Source organism: Podarcis filfolensis (assembly GCF_964270895.1).
Source record: "Podarcis filfolensis genome assembly, chromosome: 9".
NCBI lineage: Eukaryota > Metazoa > Chordata > Lepidosauria > Squamata > Lacertidae > Podarcis > Podarcis filfolensis.
The window spans coordinates 40,375,440-40,399,226 of NC_139610.1; the positions used below are offsets into that span (position 1 = coordinate 40,375,440).

Here is a 23,787-nt window from a genome sequence, read left to right on the forward strand (position 1 = left end):
TGCGTGCGTGAAGTATTTTGAACCGTGCCAGTAAAATGGTGCATCATATATTTTCAGAGCCAGAACTAATTATACTCTCCATATATAATTGGACAGAATTTAACAAACACCAGGGGAAATATCCCTTATTTGTGGGTTGTTGTACTGTCTGAAAATGTGTTGGGGGACACTGCTGCGAAAAAATTTTCATGTGGCGTTCCCCCACATCGCAATCTCTGCACATATGGAAGCCTGTTGAGAGGTATTCAACGAAGCTATGCTGACAGTAGACCCATTAAAATCCATAGACCTAGCTTTATATTATGAATTGATTTCAGTCCGTCTATCTACTCGGAGTAAAACTTAAGTTTAATGCCAACCAATGTGTCAGGGAGAAATAAGAGGGTGGCATTGTTTCACACAGAGTAGACCCTCTAAAATTCATGGGCCTAAGTTAGTCAGTGTTTGTTCATTTAAATGGGTCTACTTAAATGAGTAATATTTCACTGACTCCCACCTATTGTCTTCTGATGAAGGAAAGAGCGTGTGTGCTCTTGTCCAAATTGGTCTGAGGTAGCAAATCTCATTGACCGGATCCAGCAGTTTTTTATGTTCTAATGCTGGAATTGTCTATGGGTACATGGAGCCCATTGATTTCAATGGGACTGACTCCTGGGTATGAGGGTTGCAGGCTGTGAGGATGTAGAATAGAAACACAACACTCCGTAATATAGGGAGCACAAGTGAAGGGAAATATTTTACATTGCTCAGTGGTTTTAGCTGGCCTTCCACATGGTGAACATATGTGCATGCAAAAAAATATGCCAAGGTGTGAAAAAAATTCCATGAAAGGAAAGGTAAGCAAATAAGAATTTGAAAGCATCAGCAACTTTATTTACGGAGCCCCTAAAAACAAAACAAAGCAATTATAGAACAGCTTGAATTCAGACCTGCAGAGGTCACAATGCTGATTAAGGCAGATTTGTGCTGATTTAAGGCCCCTTAGTCAGTAGGATTCACATCTCAATTCTATGCATTAAGTCCCACCTGCAAGACATGCTTAAGAACATTAGGGTATGATGCCTTGGAGGAGCAGTGACTGGAGCATAGCCTGCATGAAAAAATAATTGCAGGTAAATACTTAAGTAATTTTACATTCAAATAGTTTGTGTCATGGGGAGGGGGTCAAAGCTCTAGTTAGTCCTCCTCCTCCTCCCCCCAAAAGAAATGTTTCAATGTGACATAATGGCAATGCCTTTTAAAAATGTAGACTTGAAACAATTGGGGTCCCTTTTCCATCCATTTCAGAAGGGTTTTATGCTCAAGCTCCCCACCAAATTCAGAGACACAAAATATCAGCAGGCATCTGATATGGACGCAGAAATGCATGTTATACCACTTTGGGTTGGAGAGAATGGGTGACAGCTTAGGTGCTGATATAGAGTTTTACTGGTTGAATTGAACTGTTCACTTGCTAACATAAAAAGCACTTAATAGCTACAGAAGCACAGCTACTTAGGGATACATGCAGTGGTGAGTGGAATTTAGAAAAGCCTGCAACTAAAGAACGGACTTCAATTGACGCCTACTTGGTATCAGGTAATACTTCTGGTTTTTTCTCTGAAAGGGAGAGAAACCCTCACTGGCAGATCAGGGCTTTTCCATCTCTTCTCTGCACTGCAGCCACCAACTCTCTTAAGGGAACAGCATGGGAACTAGCACGGTGTACTACCAATGAAGGAGAGTGAAAGTTTAGACCAGGGATGGGGAACTAACGTAGTCCAGCATCCTTGATTTTGGGTGATGCTGAGGCCAATGAGAGTTGGAAGTCCAACATCTGGAAGCCCCAAAGTTTCCTATCCCTGGTGTAGACCAATGTGTTATTTTTGTCATCCAGCAGTTGAACCAGTTCGGAGGGGCGGGGGATGCCTAATGAAAAGAAATGGCTTAATGAAAAGAAAATGCATTAAAATGATGGCTTTTGTTTGGAGATTCTAAGCCTGAAATCCAGCCCTGGAACAATGAAAACCACAGTGACCACATTGAGTTAATTGCATTGCACAATTGTTATTTCTATTGATAAGACTAGGGAGTTCGTCTTCCACCAAAATAACAAAATCTCTCTCTCTCTCTCATTGGAATCATTAGAATTTCTGACTGGTCTTAAAATCTAATAAACAAAGCTGAATTGATAAGACACAAATTATTATTGAAAATTTTCACTCCATTTAGTTTGCTCCAGTGAGCTAGCGGTGGTAATCAGAAAGGGATCAAAGTCAGATAAGAATAAAAAGAATGTACAAATCAATTTATAAATGGAAAATATTAGATGGGCAAATAAAAATAATTACCCCATCAGCTACCAGTAAAGCATATATAATACTAAGCCCTTAATTGCTTGCTCATAACCTTCCACCTGTTCAAACTAGTTAAAAGCTTACTAAATCCCTAGCCTTACAACAGTTCAACCTAAAGATTAAGGGGTGGGTGGGGTTTAGCTACCAATCCCAGAAGGGATAAAAGAAACTTTTTTTTTTTTTGGACCTGGGGCAAAGTTGAGAACGATGAACTCAGGATCTAGTGTAAAGGCTTCAGCATCGTCCAAATGGTAAATAGGTTTATGTAAAAAATAAAGGGAGGATGTTTAAAATTGGAATTGCAAGATTTGAGTCGCACAAGAGAATAAAGAGAAAGTAAAATAAAAATAAATAGGATTTTATGGTAAAGAAACCTGCATCTATTCAAAACTGTCCATCAGCCAAACTTCCAGACCCAAAAAGCAGGCTCAGAATAAATGAGCAACTTCTAAAAATGAAGGTGGGACATGCACAAAGCAACAAATCCCTTCTCCTACCAGAGAGGACAAACTGGGCTCCAAAAGTCTGATCATAGGACTCCTTTTAGAAATCTCTTCTTCTTAGTAGACAGCCCCATGTGGTCTTAGCAACATAGTTCCTACGTGTGCTCTTTTGCCAGTGTGCATAAAACATTGTTCAGGAAGAAAAGGTGTTATTGAGAATCTGGCTTTATATTCAGAGGCATGTCTGGTTTGGTTTGTTCTTATTTTTTATGTTGTGAACAGCCCTAATCAGAAGTATAGAATAAACTGTGGTTGCTGATGATGGGAGCTCTCCAATAAAGTCATAGTCAGAAAAGCAGCAGTTTGAAAAAAAGGAGCTATTCTGTAACCAAAGGCTCCATTTGTTTTACATACACAACAGAGGCACTGGGGGTGGGGGCAGGTATTTACAAGACTGAAACAAGTATTCATTTGCCATAAACCAGAGCAAACCCTGCTTAGATCCCATTGATTTCTGTGGGAATTAATTGGAATGAAATTTCTCTGACTTCGAACTACTCTTTACTAGCACATCCACATATGAGTGGTGGGTGGGGAGCTTACTTACTGGTCTTTGTCCTATACCTATTCTATTAAGGAAAATTGTTTCTTAACGCTGTTTGTTTTTGCATCATGAAGACTTTCTACATCAATTTCAATGCGCGCCATTCCTGACCCTTTTCCCCTGTTGCATTTCAGCTTGTTAGCGATTTGTTGGAATTCTGTTTCTACACCTTCCGAGAGTCTCAAGCTCTGAAAGTGGAGTTTCCAGCCATGCTGGTAGAAATCATCAGTGACCAGTTGCCCAAGGTGGAATCTGGGAATGCCAAGCCCCTCTACTTCCACAGGAAGTGACAGAAAAATGTCTTAATGGAGAGAAAAAAAACTTTGCCTTAAGTTTCCCTGTGCTATTCCACACCCATGAAGGACCCAAGAAGCCAACATTTAAAACATGCTATACAAAATTGTTCAATGGTCTCTAAATAGTCTGAAAACCATAGCCAGGGTTTGGAGGATGGAAAGCAGCTTATGTGAACTAGACGAGCAAAGTCGTCAAGATGCATCTTCCCCCAATAACCCAACATTTAGGAGAGAAAAAAAATATGTTCCTGTTCCTCTGGATGAAAAGCCATATCTAGTCAAATAACTCTTTGATTTTGATATTTTAAGAGATGAACATTTTAAATATGCCATGTAGTTTCTGGTATTGTTTGCTTGTTTTAAAAAGGGTTCAAGGACTAATATGAACTTTTGAAAAGCTTACTGTTGGTTTGCACATAAAACAAAGTCAATATGGGGCATTAATAATTGTACTATACACACACACACACACACACACACACACACACACACACACAAATCCCTGGATGTGTAAAATAAATAATGGAGCATTTGGTGTGGAATAATCTTGGTATATTAACCTGCGGCATTTGTTATCCCATATTATCCATCACAGATGATCTACACTGTGTTAAGTGTTCATTTATTATTTAACTTGAAAGGATAAGATGTTAAAACAAATGCCTCGGTTTCGATTTCTAGTATCTATTGTGCTGGCTTTACCAATAATTTTTCGCAGTCTTTTGCTGTATTGTACATTGCTGTATGTATAAATTGAAGGACCTGGAAAAAATGGTATAAGGAACTTTTGTAAATGAGACCTAAAAATCTTTAATGGTTAATAGGATGAATGGGAAAGTATTTTTGGAAGAATTCTATTTTGCTGGAGACTATTTAATTACTCTTTTTGTCTAAACACAAGGTAATTTTTTTTGTAAAGTGAATTGTTCTGCATGCATAATGAACCGTTTACAGTGTATTTCAGAAAGGGAAAGCTGTGCCTTTTTAGCATCATATCTAATTTACCATCTGACAGTGTCTGCTGTAAATAACCACCCATAGCCATTTTCAGTTGCACTTCTTTTCTGTCCATTTTCATCCATAGTATCTGTCTGCTTTTTACATGACTCTAGCACACAAGAGTTCTGCTCCATGCCTCTAGCTAGCTGTGTTTGCAGCTATCTGCACATTTCACATCTACCAAGATAGACTCCAAAGGGCACAACCCACTAAGAAATTGTCTCGCTGAAGTGAATGAAGATGTGGAAGCACACAGTACTTCATACATTTCAGTACAGCTTCCTGAGGACAGTATCCTATTGGGTTGCGCCTAGAGTCTCCTCAAAGGCTCGTCAGTCCTGGGACAAGGTGAGATTCTGCCTGCCAATCTGTTTTATTTCCAAGGCGGCAACTCAACACACAGCTAGGCTGAAATCCTATACACACTTATCTGGGACTTACCTTTGAGCAGACATGCATAGGATTGCACTCCTTGATTTCAGTGGGACAGTTTGGGTGTCTAATATTGTAACAAAGTTGTGGCTAAAAGGGAGAGCTAAATAATAATAGTGGGGTTTTGGTTTTTATGCTTCTCCTTTTCAATCTGGAATGTACATAAACTACAAAAAAATGGGGCTAAAAATGTGAGAAAATAAATTTCAACCCACATACTAGGTAAAATTCTGGAATGATATAATTATGTGAAAGAAGATACGCTATTGACAAATTTGGACTGGGGTGTGTGTTTTATCCTAGATCATAAACCTACTTATTTGGAATTATGTGCTACTGACTTTTAGTACAAATTATTTCCTTGTAACTATGTTTAGAATTACTGCTCAACTAGTTAGTAACTTAATATTAATACCATAACACTTTTACAAATCAGTGCTAAAACATAGCTAACAACTTTAGGCATGAGCCTTTAATCTGGATTTCTCTCAAGACTTACTTTATGAACTGAGATGATGAAAAATGTATCTTTCTTGGGGTGATCAACATTATACATTTTATAAATAATTTAAACATTGGAGGCTGCATTATAGCAACATTTCCTATGACCATTGATATTAAATACAAATGTAAAGAGAATAATTGTCAGAGTTATACTTCTGGTAAACTTGTGTCTAGGTAAAGTTTGTGAAAATAAAAGAAACCTTAACAAAGTCTGGGATCCAAAGACCTCCAAGTAGGCATTGCCCAGTGGGATTTTCCCTCCCCCAGCTGAACACCAGATTCCAATGATGTATCATAAGTTGCTTTTGAAAGTGCCCTCAGTTTCAAAGTGGTTTTCTATGTGGCACAGAGAGAAGAAAAAGAAGCCCAAAGTTTCCTTACAAAGTCTCTTTGTATCCTGCCCGCAAACTCTCAATAATCAAGTGTGCATTAGATTCAGAAATTTGAATGTTTGCATCTCATAAACAGGATGCAAACATTACTACTACTATTTTTAAGTCACATGTCTCATTGAATGGGAAATCTGTTAAGGTACACTCAGAAAGAGTCAATTTACACATGCATATATTATTTGCAGTTTTAGAAATCTAATTCATAAATCAGCTCCTTTGATCTGCACAGCAATATGAAAGCTGCTCTTCTAAAGTGATAAAAATACACCGCATGCAGACTGGTTGTTTATATTGAAGAAGTGGTCACAAATCTCCCTTTCATTTACCGTTTTTTTAAAAACCATACTGAAATTGGAATTTCAAATTATTCAGGTTTGTGGTAAACGCAGTATGGTGCTGCATTTTTTTATTAACAAAGTTACTGAATCTTTTTTTATCACTAAGTAACTTTGCCTAATTAAAATATTAAAGCCATATTCTTTTTTTAAAAAATCCACTGTTAGATGTCTGTCCCAATTCACGTTGTTGTCTGATTGCTATTATTTTTTGTACCTTATTGCATATAATCTTGGTTTGGTACAATTCATAATTCACAGAAATGTCATAAGTAAAACACTACATTAGTTTTAAAAACAGTTTATATCTTTATGCAAAATATATGTCTGTCTTTGCAAACAATTGTAAGCAGATTATAATAAATCCTTTACTTTAATCACCTGTTTATGAAACCATTGATTATTGCTTAGAAATAATAAAAATGAAAAATGAAAAAAGGAAGGAATCAGGAGTACATTGTACTTTAGAATGAAACAGGCATCTGTCTCCTGCAAAATAAGATAAAAGTTAACTTCAAAATGTCAAAATGATAAATTGTGTTGATCGAGTGTAATGATTTTGTGGCTATGAATGACTGAAAATATACAGCAAGAATATTGTATTCTTAAGTAAAAAATGTAAAATAGTTTTAATTTACTGCAGTGGGTATTTCAAGAATAACATTGCATTGCAGTGTGTAACCATTTTGTTGCACAGAACAAAAGAGAAAAAGGACTAAAAGCTTGCAATATCAACATCTTAATAAAATATACTTTATAATCAATAATGCAAAAATCTAATTCACAGGGTGGTATTTTCACTGACTTAAAAAAAAAAACCTTTATGAATTTAACCCATTCTACATTTAATGCACTTTTGATTGTCTATTAAAGATGTGACTTTTTTATAGAGGGCGAGGGGGGAGAAAGAGAGAGAGAGAGAGAGAGAGAGAAAGAGAGAGAGAGCGCAGGAGGGTGCAATTTCATCTGGCAGGTGAATAACCTGATAGGCAGCAGTTATAATGCCAGGATTCTCAGTTATGTTTCAGAGTTCATGGAGTTGAAGAGCACATTCCTCTGGGAACTTTGCACTTGTGCAGAAGAAGTTCTTGGCAGATTGTGTCCTGATTATATAATGCTAGATGAAAAATATAGAGCAGGCAGCAACTATGGTGTAAAACGACATCTATGCATAATAATGCATTAACAATTAGGGGCTTGCTTCTGTATGTTTAAACTTTTTGAATAAATAGAAGATTACTGTTTGGCCTTTATGTTAATGTCTTTAAGTACCTAATTTTTTATAAGTTGTATAAATATACACAAATTAAAATGGTGTGATTCCCGGTATTCCTTGCGCTTTGATATCAACCACACTCACCTGAAGATGCATCTGTTTCTTTGGGGAAATGCCCTTGAGTGAAATTAGATACATTATGCAGTTTTTTTAAGTCTTATTTGCAACACCTGCCTTCGTAGTAACAAGGGCTTTGATGGTGCAAGTTGCTTCACCTGGGCTTCACCATTCAGGTAATCTCCCTGATATTGTAGACTGGCACAAATTGCCCTTAACATCCAAGTAAACTTATTAGGATGAGGCAGCTAAGGGCAATTTGGCTCCAAGAAGCCAGTATTGGAGCATTAGGGTTGTATCCTTAATTTAGCACCACATGGCAGATGGCTTTTGAAGGGAGCCCATTGCTGGATTTCCCATTGGAAAAGGACACGATTGCCAGTGTGGGCTGGAGATAGGAACGTTTTATGACACAAACGTAGGGGAACACTGAAAGGGATGCCTTTCACAGAACCTTTGTGTGGGGCAACTTGGCAAAGATGTTTAAACCATGCCTGGTGCAAACGAATGCCCAAAGCTGAAAGAAAAAGCACCATGAGCGTTTCTCTGAACACCTGAACCATTTTATACATATACTGCTGGGAACAGACTTCTCCAAAGCTGGCTGCTACTTTTTTGACCTTCTGGATATAAGTAATTATCATAATTTACACACCAATTGGTTTAAGAGAAAATTGGACCATGTTTCTAAAATAATATTCACTGGAATACTAAGGAAGCATTCTGCCTTTGCAGATAATACTGAAGGTCAAGCTACCCACAATCTTTATCATGGGGACAAAGCGGGAGAAAGACTTCAGTGTAGTCCCAGCACAGAAGCCATTAATTGGTTGAATGGGTGATGTTCTTTGACCTGGCATGGAGAGTTTCTATGTGACCACCATCTTGTCAGAAAGTGGCAATATAACCATGCAACCTCTCCGTGTAATACCAGAGCCTCACTTCGCAAATCAAGAATACAGGGCTCAGCTGGTTTTTTAATTCATGCTGGCAAAATGCACATCCCCCCCCCCAAAGTTAACCACCAGTCTTTGGGTGGCAAAAGTAAAAGTCGGAACCAAAACTGTTCCAGTCTGATTGTTTCGTCTGCACATATACATATCCTCCCTAAAACACTTAAGAATCACCTATGCCTGCCTCTCTCTCTCCCTCTATAATTTCAGCCTAGTTGTTTATGCACAGTCACAAAGTAGCATGACCAAGCAGTAAGTTGGCACCAAAATGTTGTCTATTATCTCGACTTTCCACGTTCCCCTTCAAATCAGCACCCGACTTCTGCCCCACATACATACGATTGTATGGAGCAGCAGGATGCTTGCTGACAGCTCCCCACATCCAATCCCACTGCGACTCTGGAAGATGTTCAGGCTTCTTCTCCATGCAGAGGTCACTCTCAACATGCAGAAATTCTGGAAATGGCACCTTTCATGGTTGCACTGAACGCTCAGGGCTAGGCCATAAGGTACAAGTCTGTTTATGCTATGCACATTCTTTACAGCAGTAGTGAGAAAGAGTGAAATGACTTACATCCATAACGTGTGCCTCACTCTCTTCCCCCCACCGTGCCCTTGTAACAGTTGGAAAAGAAGAGAATCTGATTTCCATTACATTACTCCGCAAGCATCTGCACTGTTTTCGGTCACATTTCCTAACTGCTTGATGATCTCCCAAGTAGAATCACCTTAAAGCTATCTGGCAAAGATTATAGCCTCAGACACAAAGAAGTATATTAATGCCCCACAGCCTGGGAGAGTTCCAGTTGGACCAGGGAGGCAGAAGTACATTGGATCACAACTGCACCATCTGGAAATGATTTGTGAACACTCTGAGGGCCTTATAGTTCTGGGCAAAAGAACAGACAATGATTGTCAGTTAAAGCTCATTAAAGAAAATAATCTGAAAGTATAGTAACTGTGAAGTGTTTTTTAAATCAAACTTTAAGTAGACAAAGGTCTTTTAAAAGATTATTATTTTTTGCCATTAGTTAGGGAGTTTGCACAGGTAAAATATTTACTGTCTATTTATTTAGGAGTAGGTGTACTTTTAAAGCAGATTAACAGTTGATTAAGTCATTTCATTAAAATCCCTGCCAGTAAGATATACAGCAGGCACCCCCAAACTCGGCCCTCCAGCTGTTTTGGGACTTCAATTCCCATCCTGCCTGACCACTGGTCCTGTTAGCTAGGGATGATGGGAGTTGTAGTCCCAAAATATCTGGAGGTCCGAGTTTGGGGATGGCTGATATACAGCCTACGTGAACCAATTTTGGTTTAGGAGTGAAATTCCCACAAATACGTATCTGGTAAGCAAGGTATATGGAAGGCCAAACAGATCTAATGGGGCTCTGTCTCTGTTGTTTTTCAGAATAAAAATGATTGTCATTTGGGGTGGGTAGGATTTCCTCAGCAGCTGTAAGTTTCTTCTACTTGTAGCTTTCTTTGCTCTATCAGGTCATGTGTGTGCAAAAGCATACCACCACAATGCTAAAAAAAAACATTCCGGGATGTACACATAGCAACAGTTACTGAATTAGGACCCATAGCTGCTCTGCTTAAGTTGGTAAGTGAATTGTCCCAAACACATGAAAACCCTTGTCAAAACTGATGACAGGGGCCCTTTCTTAGGCTGGTCTGCCATCAGGCAGCTTCCTGGTATAATCGGGAATCTGTTGACTGGGACCAAGGCCTTTAAAACATTTAATGCAAGTATTTTTAAGGGGGGAAATCAGGGATTGGGCTTTCTGACACTTTCTGTTCCTCATCTGACACCCTATTAAAACAGTTAATAGAGGGATCACCTATTTATTGTTTTTGCTGCAAAAGACTTAAAGAGTCTTGTGGCACTCTAGAGGCTAACAAATTTATTAGACAATTATCGGTGAAGTGGACTGTAGCCCAGAAATATTTACTAACAATATAATTGTTAGCCATATAATTTAAAGTCAATTCAGACCTGACACTTTTCACAAATTTGCACTTTGGGCTGAGAGTCATCAATTACATGGCAAGCAAAGGGATGTGTTTGGATATAGGAAGCATAATCTGAATACTTCTGTTTAAGTAGTTCCATCGTCTCTCTATCAAACCCGGAGGCAGAAGAAAACAAATCCTTTTTATAAAAAAAAAAGTGTTGTATTTAAACAACTCTGGCCATAGCAAATTAATAATACATGTGAAAACTTACAATCATGAATGAACAGTATATTGCAGTAAAGTGAAGCTTCTTTCTTTTCACATTAACTGTGATGTGAAACTGGCAGTTGAAGAGCCTTTCCATTATTCTGTTGGAAATAAGCAGTGCATAAATTATCCCTGATTGTACGCAAAGTTACATGGACAACTAAGACTCAAAGTAGATGTGATACGTAGTCAAGTGTATCAAACTTAAAAAAATAAATAAATCCAAAAGCAGCCTTGTGGGGAGCAGGTTCCTTAAATCTTTCCCTTTCAGGTTTTTTTTTCCTGGTAAAAAAAATCGCCTCCACCCAGCTGCTTGAAGACGAAGGGTGGAGGGTTTCTGGGTGGTGGGGTGGTGGTGGAAAATAGTTGTAGGAGAAGAGTTAAGCAGTTCTCTTTACAATCCTCTATGTCAGTCTTGGGACTTGTCTCAAGGGAAAGAAAAAAGTAACAGCATGCTACTACTAGTCTGAGCCTATGTAAAAGTGAACTTCCGTCAACAGATTATCAAAACAGTAAACATACTTTCCACAGCATTAATAGAGAACAAGATGTCCTGATTCCAATAAGTTGACGGTAGGAGGAAACCTACAGAACTCAGAGGATCATATATGTGCCTTTAAAATATATAATAAGTGAAGCCATATAATTTGTATAAATTTATCTGCACCACTGTGGACATTTGAAAGCTGTATTTTATTCTTCCTTCCTGTGAGTGTAAATTAATGATGCTTCCACCAGCTAAATTTCTCCCTTTCAAAATAAGGGAAAACTAAATTGACAATTAACACTGTAGTAGCCTGCTGTAACCCTCACAAAGATACCAGCTTACACTGAACTACCAACATTTCCCCAACTTTTTCAATAAGGTGGGTATGTCAGGCTGGCTGGGGACTGGGTTGGAACCAGAAAAGATTCAAATGTCTCAGATCGTTAAGAGTAAAAGTAAATACTGCACAATCAAGTCTTTTTTTGATTTAACATTCATCTTACAAACATACATATGTATAATTATGATTCTTTACAAACCTAAAGTACTATTTTTAAAATTACCCACCCTTTCCCCTCCCCATATAAAATTACTGCTCAATTCCTGTTTGGCAAAATATTAAGTCTTTATACAGATGAAGGTCTTCCATCTCATTGTCAGGTCCTGAACTGATTAAAAATGGGTGAAGCCAAAGAGAAGCAACTGAATCATAAAATCCATGGATACCATGTACACCTTCCAGGCATTCAACGAAGAAAACTAAAAAAACTGGACATAGTTTTGGGGAATGAGTCCTCTCTTCCCATTTAGTGTTCCTTCTAGCCAGCCGGGTTCCCGTGAAAACTGCACTGTTGAAAGAGGGGAGAAAACAGACACACTGCTATTAATCCACTATTTATGACAGAAGTCACAGAATTGTACAGCTGGAAGTCAACGATACAGCTTAAGTCCATGAAACTCTTTTACTCACAATCACAAACAGACAGAGGGAGTCTTTTGAGTCTCTATTTTTCCCAGAACTACTGCTCATTTAATTACAGACTTGTATGAGGGCCAAACACTTGCATGAGTCTTTTTCATGATAGATTCCCCCCCCCCCTTCAGTGACTGTACTTTAAGGAGGGTGGAATCTTGAGCAGAGGATCTGGTGATCAGTAGGAGCAAAAGGGCTGCTTCAGTGTTTCCCTACCCATCATTTGCTCAGCGTTCCCCACCCCATTCTGATGTTTCTCCACCATCAGCAAGGAAAGACACAAGAACTTGTACCATTTAATACTATTCTATTTGAAGATGAAACTCCAAGCAGAGCAAAGAGGTAAGACTGCCTTTAAAGGCTTATTAGAGATACAGAAGTAGGAATGTGGGTCTCAAAAATGCCCCCCCCAACAAGCTTCACCAACTTATTAACGTAAGATTGGCACTGTCTTTTGTTTTCTAACAGATCACAAGAATAGCCAGTCCGACGATGAAACCTTGTAACAGGCAATTTAAAGAAATTTCAGTATTTGGGAGAAGAAATGATTGCGGATATCTTTAAAAAGTTAGCGAGGTAGGAGAGAGATTTTACCTCCACTTTCAAGTCTATTTTTGCAGGCAAAAGGGAGAGATTTGTATTTTTTTAAGTATGATATTCTGAGGCTGTTCAGTTCTGCGTTTGTGCAGAATACTGAAACACATGAGCCCTGAATATATTACATGTGGGGAAAGTAAATTTAAGCGCACACACAGGATGAATTTTCTTTATTTATCTTTTCACATAATTGTAGAGTTGGAAGGGTCCATGAGGGTCATCTAGTCCAGCCCCCTGCAAGGTAAGGAATCTTTTGCCCAACCTGTCCCTACATTGCTCCACAATTGCTTGAAGTGACTGGGGAAGCATTTCCCCATGCAGGAGGCACCTAAATAAATAAATATTCCTTCATTCTCAGTAATACCGGGGATGCCATAGGAATGTTCAAATGGACTTGTTTTTAATACTGAATCAAACAGGAACCCTTTGTCCACCCAGGAACTCACTGGTTCTCCCAAAGATCTTTGGGGCTGGCCTCCACTTTTTCTAATCCCACACATTAAGTTACTAAGAGTTTTGCAAATAATACCAGTGCAAATCCATAGGTAGCACAGCAAACACTGCAGTAACTGGATACCTACTACAAACGGCTTGTAGGAGGATAGTGAAGCCATTATCACTCCCACCTGGCAAGGTGCACCAAAGTCTTTACAAATGTTTGATGCATACAGCTTCAAAATCACAAAATATATGTTTACACTGATGCTCCTTTGGGGGTGGGGTGGGGGGAGGAGGACAACATAACTCAATGGAAAGTTTTGAATATCAAAAGGAATACTAAGAAAAATACCACTCTCAAATGGAAGATTAAAAAAACCTATAATTGGCATAACATTTACCCCTTGTAATTTTCACTGCATAGGGTAAGCACACGTTTTAAATGGACTGATTCCACATCCCCGCAATTGGGTCTCTAAAAAGTTCCTTCACAGCAGCTGACACACGACGACATACATATTAAGATTGCCGAGACAGTACAGGTGAATACACATTAATCGGGATACAAACATATTAGACAGACTACTTCTGCCAGCAATTATCTTAAAGGTTAAATTATAATTGGCCCTATTTTATCCATACTAAGCAGCCTTTATTTTGCATTATAAAGCTCACAGGAGTCTTGTCAGTGACAGGGCGATGGATCAAACTGATGGAAATGGATATACCAACATTGTTTACAGTTCATCTGGCCATTTAATTTTGAAAGAAAGAAGGAAAAAAACAGCTTTTTTTACCCACATGTAGTGCTTTTGTCTTAGCACTAAGATTGGAAAATGTATGCGGTGGTGAAGCCATTGAGACATGTCCCGGTTCACTGCATGGCTGAAAATGCTTGCACTGGTGACATAAAAAGGTAAAGGTAGAGGACCCCTGACAGTTAAGTCCAGTCGCGAATGACTCTGGGGTTGCAGCATTCATTTCGCTTTACTGGCCGAGGGAGCTGACGTTTGTCCACAGACATTTTTTCCGGGTCATGTGGCCAGCATGACTAAGCTGCTTCTGGCGAAACCAGAGCAGCGCATGGAAACGCTGTTTATCTTCCTGCCGGAGCGGTACCTATTTATCTACTTGCACTTTGACGTGCTTTCGAACTGCTAGGTTGGCAGGAGCTGGGACCGAACAACAGGAGCTCACCCCGTCGCGGGGATTCGAACTGCCAACCTTCTGATGGGCAAGTCCTAGGCTCAGTGGTTTAGACCATAGCGCCACCCCTGTCCCTACTGGTCCTCAGCTGCAGAGCAGAATGCTCTTGTTCCCCAGGAAAAGGCCATCATAGATGTGAAAGAGAGGCCTTGTGAATTAGCCATCATCTGAATCTCAGAGTTTAAATACTTCTTCATCATGGAAGATACAACATCTGCTCATCTTCAATAGTTCTTGTCCACAGAAGTAAATTTAAACTCAAGAAAGCTATACCAGATCATTTCATACCTGTTGAACCTATTATCAATGTTTAACAGTACCACCAGGTTTGTTCTGGGTATAAGCTTTCTGAAGAAGTGTGCATGCACACGAAAGCTGATACTCAGAACTTAGTTGGTCTCTAAGGTGCTACTGGACAATTTTTTCCGACTGCGTCAGACCAACACAGCTACCTGCCTGAATCTAGTACCACCAGGGGCATAGTACTTAACAGAGTGACTATCAAAAAGAGGTCTCTACGGTAAGATGCCAACATACCAAAATTTGAAACTGGGGAGGCAATAGACAGGAAACAGAAGGAGGTATAGGTGACCAGGGTGAGAGTATGCATGCATTCAGTTCAGTTCCGCATACTAAGACTGAGTTTTAGTGAGGGAAGAGAGCTAGGGAATCACTAATGCCGACTAGAGCTTGCTACTGTAGAGTTTGCTTGGATGCCTACTGGTCCATTTTAGGCAATTCTGAACATGGCACATTCAACTTGGATGATAACTTTCTCAGAATCAGTTCTCAGTTCTCCCAACAGATCTGTCTCTACCCCAAACCTATATGAGGCATCTCTTCTGCACTATATCTGGCTAATGACAATAGAATTGGACTCTTTTATAAATACAGCTTTATTCATACAACATAAAGACTAAAATGTGAGAGACTGTGGTTGTACAGACTGAAAACAATGAGCTTATGCGGACACTTCTGCATTGGGGCTGCCTGTATGCAACAAATTATATGCATAATTTCTGCCGCATTAACTGAAATGTCTTTGCACTGCACAGAGTCTATTAGGCTTCCATTTGAATCACTTAAGCTATTTTAGTCCCACTAAAATTGGTGGCACAGGAGTAATTTCAAAACGAGCAGGGTATAATCCTGCTTGATGTCTGTGGGATCTCTCTGGAATACATGGTTTTAGGACTGCGCCACTTTAGCTTACACGACAAATCAGCTCCTCTGTAGCTATAATTATATAAGTTTTAACAATCTTCCTTCAGCTAACCATGATAAAGAAAATCTACTCACTAAGACATACAGCCTTTCCCTCAAAACTGACATATTTTTAAACAAATACAAATTGCCTTCATGTGTAGTTTTGATTTGCAGAGGGAAGATAAATATGTCCTTTCACTTCAGTGAGCTGTACTATTTCCTGGCAGTATATTTTTAAATCTATAAATATCAACCCTATATTTATCACAGAGAAAGCAGTTGTGGTGCAGGGAGACGAAGTCACCTTTCATTCATACACACCACACATGCCCATTCTCTCCCCCTGCCATGCTCACTCTTACCCACACCATTCTAGTATTCCTTAGATTTGCTTCTCCCATGTTGCATACTCCAAAAGTCTCACAAGGGAGCATGTGTGTGAGCCAGCTGACTGACATCTATCTACTTTCTTGACCCCAGTGGTGAGGACCCTTTCCCAAATCCATTCCTTCATGGACAACCTGGGGCCACATGCCAATAGTGGGTGAGGCCAGAAGCAAAAGTGGCTGAGCTATGAATGTCTCTCTTAACTCTGTGCAGCAGGCAACATTCCCATCAGAAGCTGCACGTACCCCACCTTCCAAAGTACTAGAGGAGAGTGTGGAGCAGGGCAGGGTGAGATCTGGGTGTGTGTGGAGTAGAGTCTCAAGGAACAGATAGAGGGGTCTGGAGGGCCACATTTCCTTTAGTCTCTCAAGGAAGTTACTCTGAGGCTATTCTAAGTGGGGGTGACACCGATAGAACCGGAGACTTTCTTTTAGCTAACAATGCACCATAGCACATCACATCACATGCATGTACAACTTGTATGGTGGTGAAAGAGTTATGACAGCAGTAGCTGCAATGAAGTGGACACCTCATGGCACATGAAAGGGAAGCTATCTTGAGGGCATCCTTTGCTCTTGGCACTGTGTGGAATACTGCACCAGCCAGTAGTGCTTGGATTAAATCTCCTCTGCCTCCATTGCCCAGGTTAAAACTGCATGGGCAACTTAGCTCGCAGATGCACATGATAATTAATGACATGCCCAGACTCTCACTAAGTTATCTGTTACCTCATTGTCACATTGGCTTTTTTCCCCTTGCTCCCAGACAAAAAGTGGAAAAGGTGTTAAGAACAACTCTTATTAGATCCTCTCAGGTAATTGTTCCCCAGAAACTATCTTAAAGTAACTGCCAACCAAAGAGGTAATTCCCTCTTTTTTTTTGTAGTACCCTGCAATGATGACAGTAGCTACTTGAGGTAAGAAGGAATGCATGCTATTCATTTCTTAGGAAATTTAAAGATACATATGCCATGTCTTTGTTGTAGCTTCCACTGGTACAGAGGCCACAGGAAGTAGAGTATGTTTGAATAACAGGCGGCGGTTTCCACCCCAAAAAACAGTTCTCGTCACAAAAGGTACCAATTTTGCACCCTAATAAAACAATCCTTATAGTTTCAATATCTAGCATGTGTGAGAGAGTTCCAATAGACTTTCACCTCATTTGGTTTCAGATTACCAAGAAGCTAAGGACTACGGGCACCTATAGCCAGAGTCACATAATCATGGCAGATATTTTTTTAGATGTCTCAGTTCTTCCACCCCTTTCAGAAACCCATGAATGAAGAGAAGCTGCTTTTAAAAGTATTTTGACAATGTTTAGAAGTGTCTGTAGCTAGAAAGGATAGCAATGATCTTTCTTGCATTCCCTTCACCACTACAGACTCCACTTTATATGTGGTGCCACCATTATTGTGGATGGTTCTGTTTTAAACATTGCATATGTATGCACAATGCATTAAAACCGAGTGCCAGCTATGCAGATGGGCACTGGGAGACCCTGTAAGGAGCTTGAGCTTCCCAGACATGGGTTCTGCCCACTTGTGCATATGCTGCTTGGAACTCTGCTCACTGCTCAGAAGGGAATGTGGCTTTCAGGAGGAAAAAAATGTTCCCCACCCCTGCTCTACAAGCATGCATAGATGGGAGCCTCTTCTTTAAAGAGGCAGAATAGCAGGTAAAAACAGGTTAGGAAGGAAGCAAGCAAGAGCGATACTGTAAGCTTTGAATCAGCAGTTTTGTCCTTGGGGAAAAAATTGCTTGGGAAAAACCATTAATCAGTTGCTGAAAGGCTGTCCAGTGCCCTGGCCTGCTATTTGCCTTCTGCAGCATCAGGCTGAACCAACAGCTCTGAGGTCCAGTCAGCAGATTCTGGATCTGCTGCTGTATCCAGCCTCTGCCATTCACTTTTTCACTTTGAGGCAAGTCCAGCCTACATCTGAGCCCCCTATCCCCACCCCCGTTCAAGCAGAAGGGGAAAGAAGCTAGGCGAAAATGGGGAAACTCTCTTAATTCCACACCTTAAGGGTTCCTCACTTTAAAGTATGAAAAAGAAAGGGGAGGGGAATACAGATGGAGGGGGGGGCAAGAGGAAAAATAAAATGGAGGTAGGGAGGGGTAAGAAAGATATAAAATTTCCCTTAATGGAAGTGGCACCTCATGTCAGACACTAATTTAACAGTTATTTTAATGGTTGATACTAACAGTATGTCAATTTGATTGATGCACTGTCACTTTGATAGTTAAAGTTATTGGTAGAGCAGCAGAAATGATGTATTATTATCTTAATTCTTCATTTAAGGGCTTATTAAGGCATGTGGGAATTTAAACTGAGTGATGAATTTGAATTGATTCCATGGAACTGGTACGCAGTCTAAGTGCACAAGGGGATAGGAAGGGAGATCAGGAATGGAGGAGATGTGACTTATTCAGAGGACTGTTGAAGGGCAAACGAGAACAAGATGGTTTTACAGATTTAGTAAATATGGGAGCTTAACTAATCATTCCCTCCAGTAATGAAAACTTCTGTTACACTGTGTTTGGAATTACCGCGCTTTTTAAAGCTGAAACCATCTGCAATAAATGGGTTTTCACAATGGAGGGAAGTGAGCAAAGGATCATACTTGTTCCAGACTAGAGGGAGAAGAATTGTAAGATAGCCAAGTTTGAACACAACACCTAATTATTCAGGATATTAAGATCTCGAGCAAAAGTAAAGAGCTTAAAACAGCAAAAAAGGGGTAACATTCAATGTAAGTTACTTCAATGTGTAGGTATCATGGTAAGCTACTTTATAACAGGGTCAGATAATTTATCCATGTAGTCTAGATTTTCTACCCTGAGCAGCAGTGGCTTTCCAGGGTTTTGGCAGAAGTATTTCATATCACTTGTCACTCATTTTTGAAACTGCAGATATGAGGGATTGGAACACAGGAATTCTGCATGCAAAGCAGGTGCTCTACCATGAGCCAGAGTCACGCCCCAAGACGCCCAGGAAAGAAATCTTAGAAGAACAGGATGTTGCTGAACTGGCAACAGCGCAGAACAGAGCACATGGGAATCTTTCTCGCATTACCCTACGAGCACATCTCCTTTTCCTATAGTGTGAAGGGAATATCAGAAGCCTTGGGTCATATGGGAATAGCTGCAGCCTGAACTTATATGTGGTTCTGAGTTTTCTGATCTTAACTTTGCAATGCGGAGAGAAGCCGTGCCACAGAAGCTCATACGCGGGGGGGGGGGGGAGAATATGAAAAACTGTAAAGGGGCTGTCCATTTACTGACTGGGGAGCATCTTCCCCATGCCTAAGAAATTTTAGTTTAGGACAAACCCTGAAACTGAGAGGTGGTGGACCCTCTAGTTGCTGTTGGAGTACAACTCCCATCATGCTGGCTGATGGGAACTGCAGTCTAACATCACCTGGAGGGTCCCCTCTCCTAGAATAAAGAGTGGCATGCAGGAGGTTTACAAAATTTATAAATGGTGCATGGGTGGTCCAATGTCTTGGAAATTGCCCTGAGAGAAAAATTAACTGATGTGAGCAGAATACAAAGAGGTGTGAAATACTAGTTTATAAGCACTTGGTATCTACTCACTGCGTATACAGTGAATCAAAGTAACGTTAAAACTCTTGGACGTGATTTATTAGGTTTTTATTTTGTTTACCGCTCCTTTTTTAGCAACCCCTTCTCTTGTTTTGTTGCTGTTGTGCTCTTATAGGTTTGTGCCGTATCATGTAGCTTGTACTGTATTTGGAAAAATGGAAACATTCTCTCTCTCTCTCTCTCTCTCTCTCTCTCTCTCTCTCTCTCTCTCTGACAGTCACAGACAGACAGACAGACACACACACACACACACACACACACACACACACTCATTCATTATCAACATCATCATCATCCAGGGCCATCTTATTACTTCATCAAATATATACACTGAATGTAAAAATCCTCAAAGTGGTTTACAAAAAAAAGATAAAACAATAAAACGGGGGGGGGGGGGGTTTCAACCCTACTTTAAAACATACAAAAGTTAAAATACTAAAACAGATTAAAATTACCTCACCTTTCTAAGCATCTGGGGAGGCCTGCCTAAGCAATAATGTTTTTAGCAGGCGCTGAAGGTGCCTGCTTGATCTGAATAGGTGGGAAGTTTCAAAGTGCAGGTCCTGCAATACTCAGTGATCTGAGTTCTTACAACAGGGCCATACAAGGAAACTTGATTGGCTGCAGGGTTCTGTATGAAACCAAATGCAGTACTTTACGCAATGCATAATTAAGCTACAGAATAATTCATTGCCACCAGACGTGGCTACTAGTTCAGACACCTTCCGAAAAAGACTTGCCAAATTCACACGAGGATTGGTTCATCAGTGGCTATAAGCTACTATAATGGAAATATCAACACTGTGTCCAGAAGCAGAGCAGCTCTTAGCACAGCTTCCAGCCAGCCAAGACTGGGCTAGACTTTCAGCTTGATGTAAGTAAAGAATTCTCACCACAGAATGGGTTCAAGGAGACCCTGAGCGGAACAAGCAGAAGGGCTGCAATATATGCTCTGATTTTTATCCAGGCTTCATTAGTAGCCTTGGCTGCTGGGTTGAGCTGACGTAGAATGTCCGAGAGGAAAACCTGGGACAAGCCATTTTTGAAGGTAAGAAGAAGGTTATCTTCTCCTGTCCATGAACCTGTCCAGAAAACGGGCTTTAGAAGCCCAAGAGAGCAAAGCTGTCTCCCTTCTCCTTCTTTTTCACCCAGAGACACAGCTCGAGTAATCGCAGAAATTACACAGCAGTGCTCACATTACATTACTATGGACACGTGCACATGTAGTTTGGGCAGCTTGTCTGGTTCTGAAGCACTCCGATAGCTACCTGATCTGGAAAGCATTGCTGCGGTGGTTCAGAGCCACAGGTTTGAAGCTTTCAGTGTGTTCTGGGAATAAAGACACACATGGAAACTCCCATGCTGCTACAGTATTTCTTTCAGCAGGACCTAAGAGAGAGGATCTTAGTGCTTTCCCCCTTTTGAGGAATAAACACAAGGTGTGACATGCCTGAAAATTCCTGTGCTGTGAACCACGTACTCCAGGAGACTGTCTTGTCCTCAGATTTGACTAGAAGAGTTCTTCACAGATATGCTAAGGATCCCCACCCTTACAATAAATTTAAACTTGCTTTCAAGAGAAAGCTTTGAAGAACTATATATTTATCTAATTCCTCTTTTATCACACTTGACTCAAACACAATCTGGCTGCAAGGTAGATTTTGACAGGAAGCATCTACACCAGGCATGTTTTCTTAACAGTAAATATTCAGGCCAGGTGCATAGGAATAAAGGGGGGAAATAAGAGGAGATGATAGGAAAAGTCCATTTTCCCCCTATCCGCTGCAACAAAAATAGCAGAATCCAGGGACATCTTGTTCAACTAAATGCATATCTGCAAATTCAAACAACGGACTTGATGCAGATTTCTGGTTTAAATTATTCCTTTCCTCCCTTCCTCTGTGCCCCCTTTTCTGGATTCTTTACACGCCACAGCCTGTTTTAAAAATGAGAAGAATATATTGCCAAGCCTTGGGGTGATGAAAAGATTAGGTTCATGAGAAACTTTCCCAACTTGTATTTTTCGGATAATATATAAATGCCAGTAGGGAGCACTATGGGAGAAACAGGCCATATTTAGATGACTTCTTTAAAAAATGATTTTTAAAAAATAAAAAAAGCTTTTTTTCAACAGCGCATTTTATTGGCTCCCATGGACCTAAAATGGAGAGCTCAATGCTTTCTTTCAAAATATGAGTGAAGGGATTGTTGGTTATCCCTTTTGATTTGCCCTCTAACTGAGGATCCATGCTGGCTGAGAACAACATCAACTATATTCCTATTGGAGACGAGGAGGGAGCATGACTCAGAACACTTTCCCTTCTGAAACCCAGCTAGAACCAACCCACATGTATTTTAGGCACTAGTTGAGCGTACACCTTTCTACCTGGGCATATGCAAGACACTAGTCTGGAGCCTATTGTTCTAGTGTTAAAGAAATTATCTTAGTGGTTTAAATGGACTGATATTCCTTTTCAGCCAGGTTTTATTGCACTGTCTCTTATTAAAGCTTATAACCCTCTTTTGGATTACCTCTCTGGTAACGAAGAGAAGGTAATTAATATTTTAAATAAACAAATGAAAGATACAGGTAAAACAACCTAGGAATGGTTTGCCTTCTCATTTCTCAGGACTTGGAGGGCAGCTATTAATAAAGAATGAATTGGTATTTTTCTATACGAGAGGGCAAGGGTGTAGAAGGCATTTCTGCAATGGCTTTGAACAGAGGTGTTCTGGGTCATAACTTATCAGTGAAGATTCTGCTGTCTGTTAAAGCTGAGTTCTCTGGTAAAGCATGCAGGTGGCAGCTTTAAAGCAGCAGCTGAAGAGCAGAATTAAATGAACAAGGAGCCAGTTCACAGCTCCTTGTGGCTATTGTATGTGAAGCATTCCTCTGTGTAGTTTTTACCTTTAAACTCCTGAGGCTCTGGCCTTTAGACACTGAAGTTGGCATGAACACCTAATGGATATTTCTGTCGCTGTCAGAGCTGTCTCCTGCTGCCGCACCATGAATAGTGACTTGGTTTTTGCTAGAATCTACCTCAGCCCTGGATTTGGCAGTAGCCTTCCTTATGACACCAATTTTTTAAAGAGGGCACAGGTACTTCCCCCCATATCTCAGGAGATATATGTTTAAACCATTCCTTTGCAAGCTATAGTTCAACAGATTTGATTGTAGTTGGCCCCGAAAGCTATTAATACTTACCATCTTCAAAAACTGCCCCAATTTGAAAAGATAATTCAGAGCTATGCTCCGCCTCACATGGATACACTGCTCTTGCTTTTCTGGTGACAACAATGAAAGAATATCAAAGATTTTGTCAGCATTAAACATTTTTTGCAAGCTTAAAATTGTTTAATTTTGCACAACATTGTGCATACAGCTATATGGGGGGCAGTTCTATGTGCTCAAATAGTCAAATGTACTAAGACAGCAAAAACCTTTTATGGGAAATATATTATTCTGCCATCTGATCAACAACTTGACTAATGCAGGTTATGTATGGTGCTAATTTGCATTTAACACAAAATATACTGCAAGGCATGCAAAAGTCTATGTTTCCAATCATGCAAAAACACAACATGTTTTATTGGACAATAACTACTACTACATCTCTGTTCAAATACATATTACTACCCTTAGGTTAGGAAGTTACATTCTGGTTTGCACATAAAGCAGCTGATCGGCATAAACCAAAACTGGTACTTAACAGATTAAAGTAAGTAATTTGGCTATTAAAACTGGAGAAATTACATATTCCCTGTACAATTACTAGCGGTTCTGTTCAAAATTAATGTTGAGGGAGAGGGAAAGAGGGACCTGATGAAAATGGCAGCTTCAACTGCTGCATGATAGCTCCTGTTCCACCCAAAGAGATGATGCACAATGCAACTGCTTCACACAACATGAACAGGTTCTGCCCAAGATAGCATGACACAATTGAAAATGCTAGTTTAAGTGAGTGGAGATTACTTTGCCTCTCGCCACTACCAGTTCGATTCAATTACCTCATTATGGGGGGAGCCACAGTCAAGGCC

At 40.0% G+C, this 23,787-nt stretch overlaps 2 protein-coding genes across 23 annotated transcripts in view; one reads left to right on the forward strand and one right to left on the reverse strand.

Moving 5' to 3' along the window:
- The window catches only part of NR3C2 (nuclear receptor subfamily 3 group C member 2), a 132,748-nt gene extending 125,078 nt beyond the window's left edge, over nt 1-7,670 (forward strand). For all 21 annotated transcript variants that reach the window (XM_083631084.1, XM_083631086.1, XM_083631098.1 and 18 more), the window contains one exon: nt 3,518-7,670. In XM_083631084.1, coding sequence (XP_083487210.1) covers nt 3,518-3,673 — 156 coding nt within the window. In that variant the 3' untranslated portion in view covers nt 3,674-7,670. The remainder of the gene's footprint in view (nt 1-3,517) is intronic.
- A 3,113-nt stretch (nt 7,671-10,783) lies between these two features.
- ARHGAP10 (Rho GTPase activating protein 10) overlaps nt 10,784-23,787 on the reverse strand; it is a 102,569-nt gene continuing 89,565 nt past the window's right edge. Inside the window, exons 22-23 of one of the 2 annotated variants that reach the window (XM_083631149.1) lie at nt 22,955-23,034; nt 10,784-12,183 (exon numbers count right to left, since the gene is read on the reverse strand). In XM_083631149.1, coding sequence (XP_083487275.1) covers nt 11,930-12,183; nt 22,955-23,034 — 334 coding nt within the window. In that variant the 3' untranslated portion in view covers nt 10,784-11,929. Of the gene's footprint in view, nt 12,189-22,954; nt 23,035-23,787 lie in introns of both variants that reach the window. The other variant, XM_083631150.1, reaches the window with a different exon arrangement.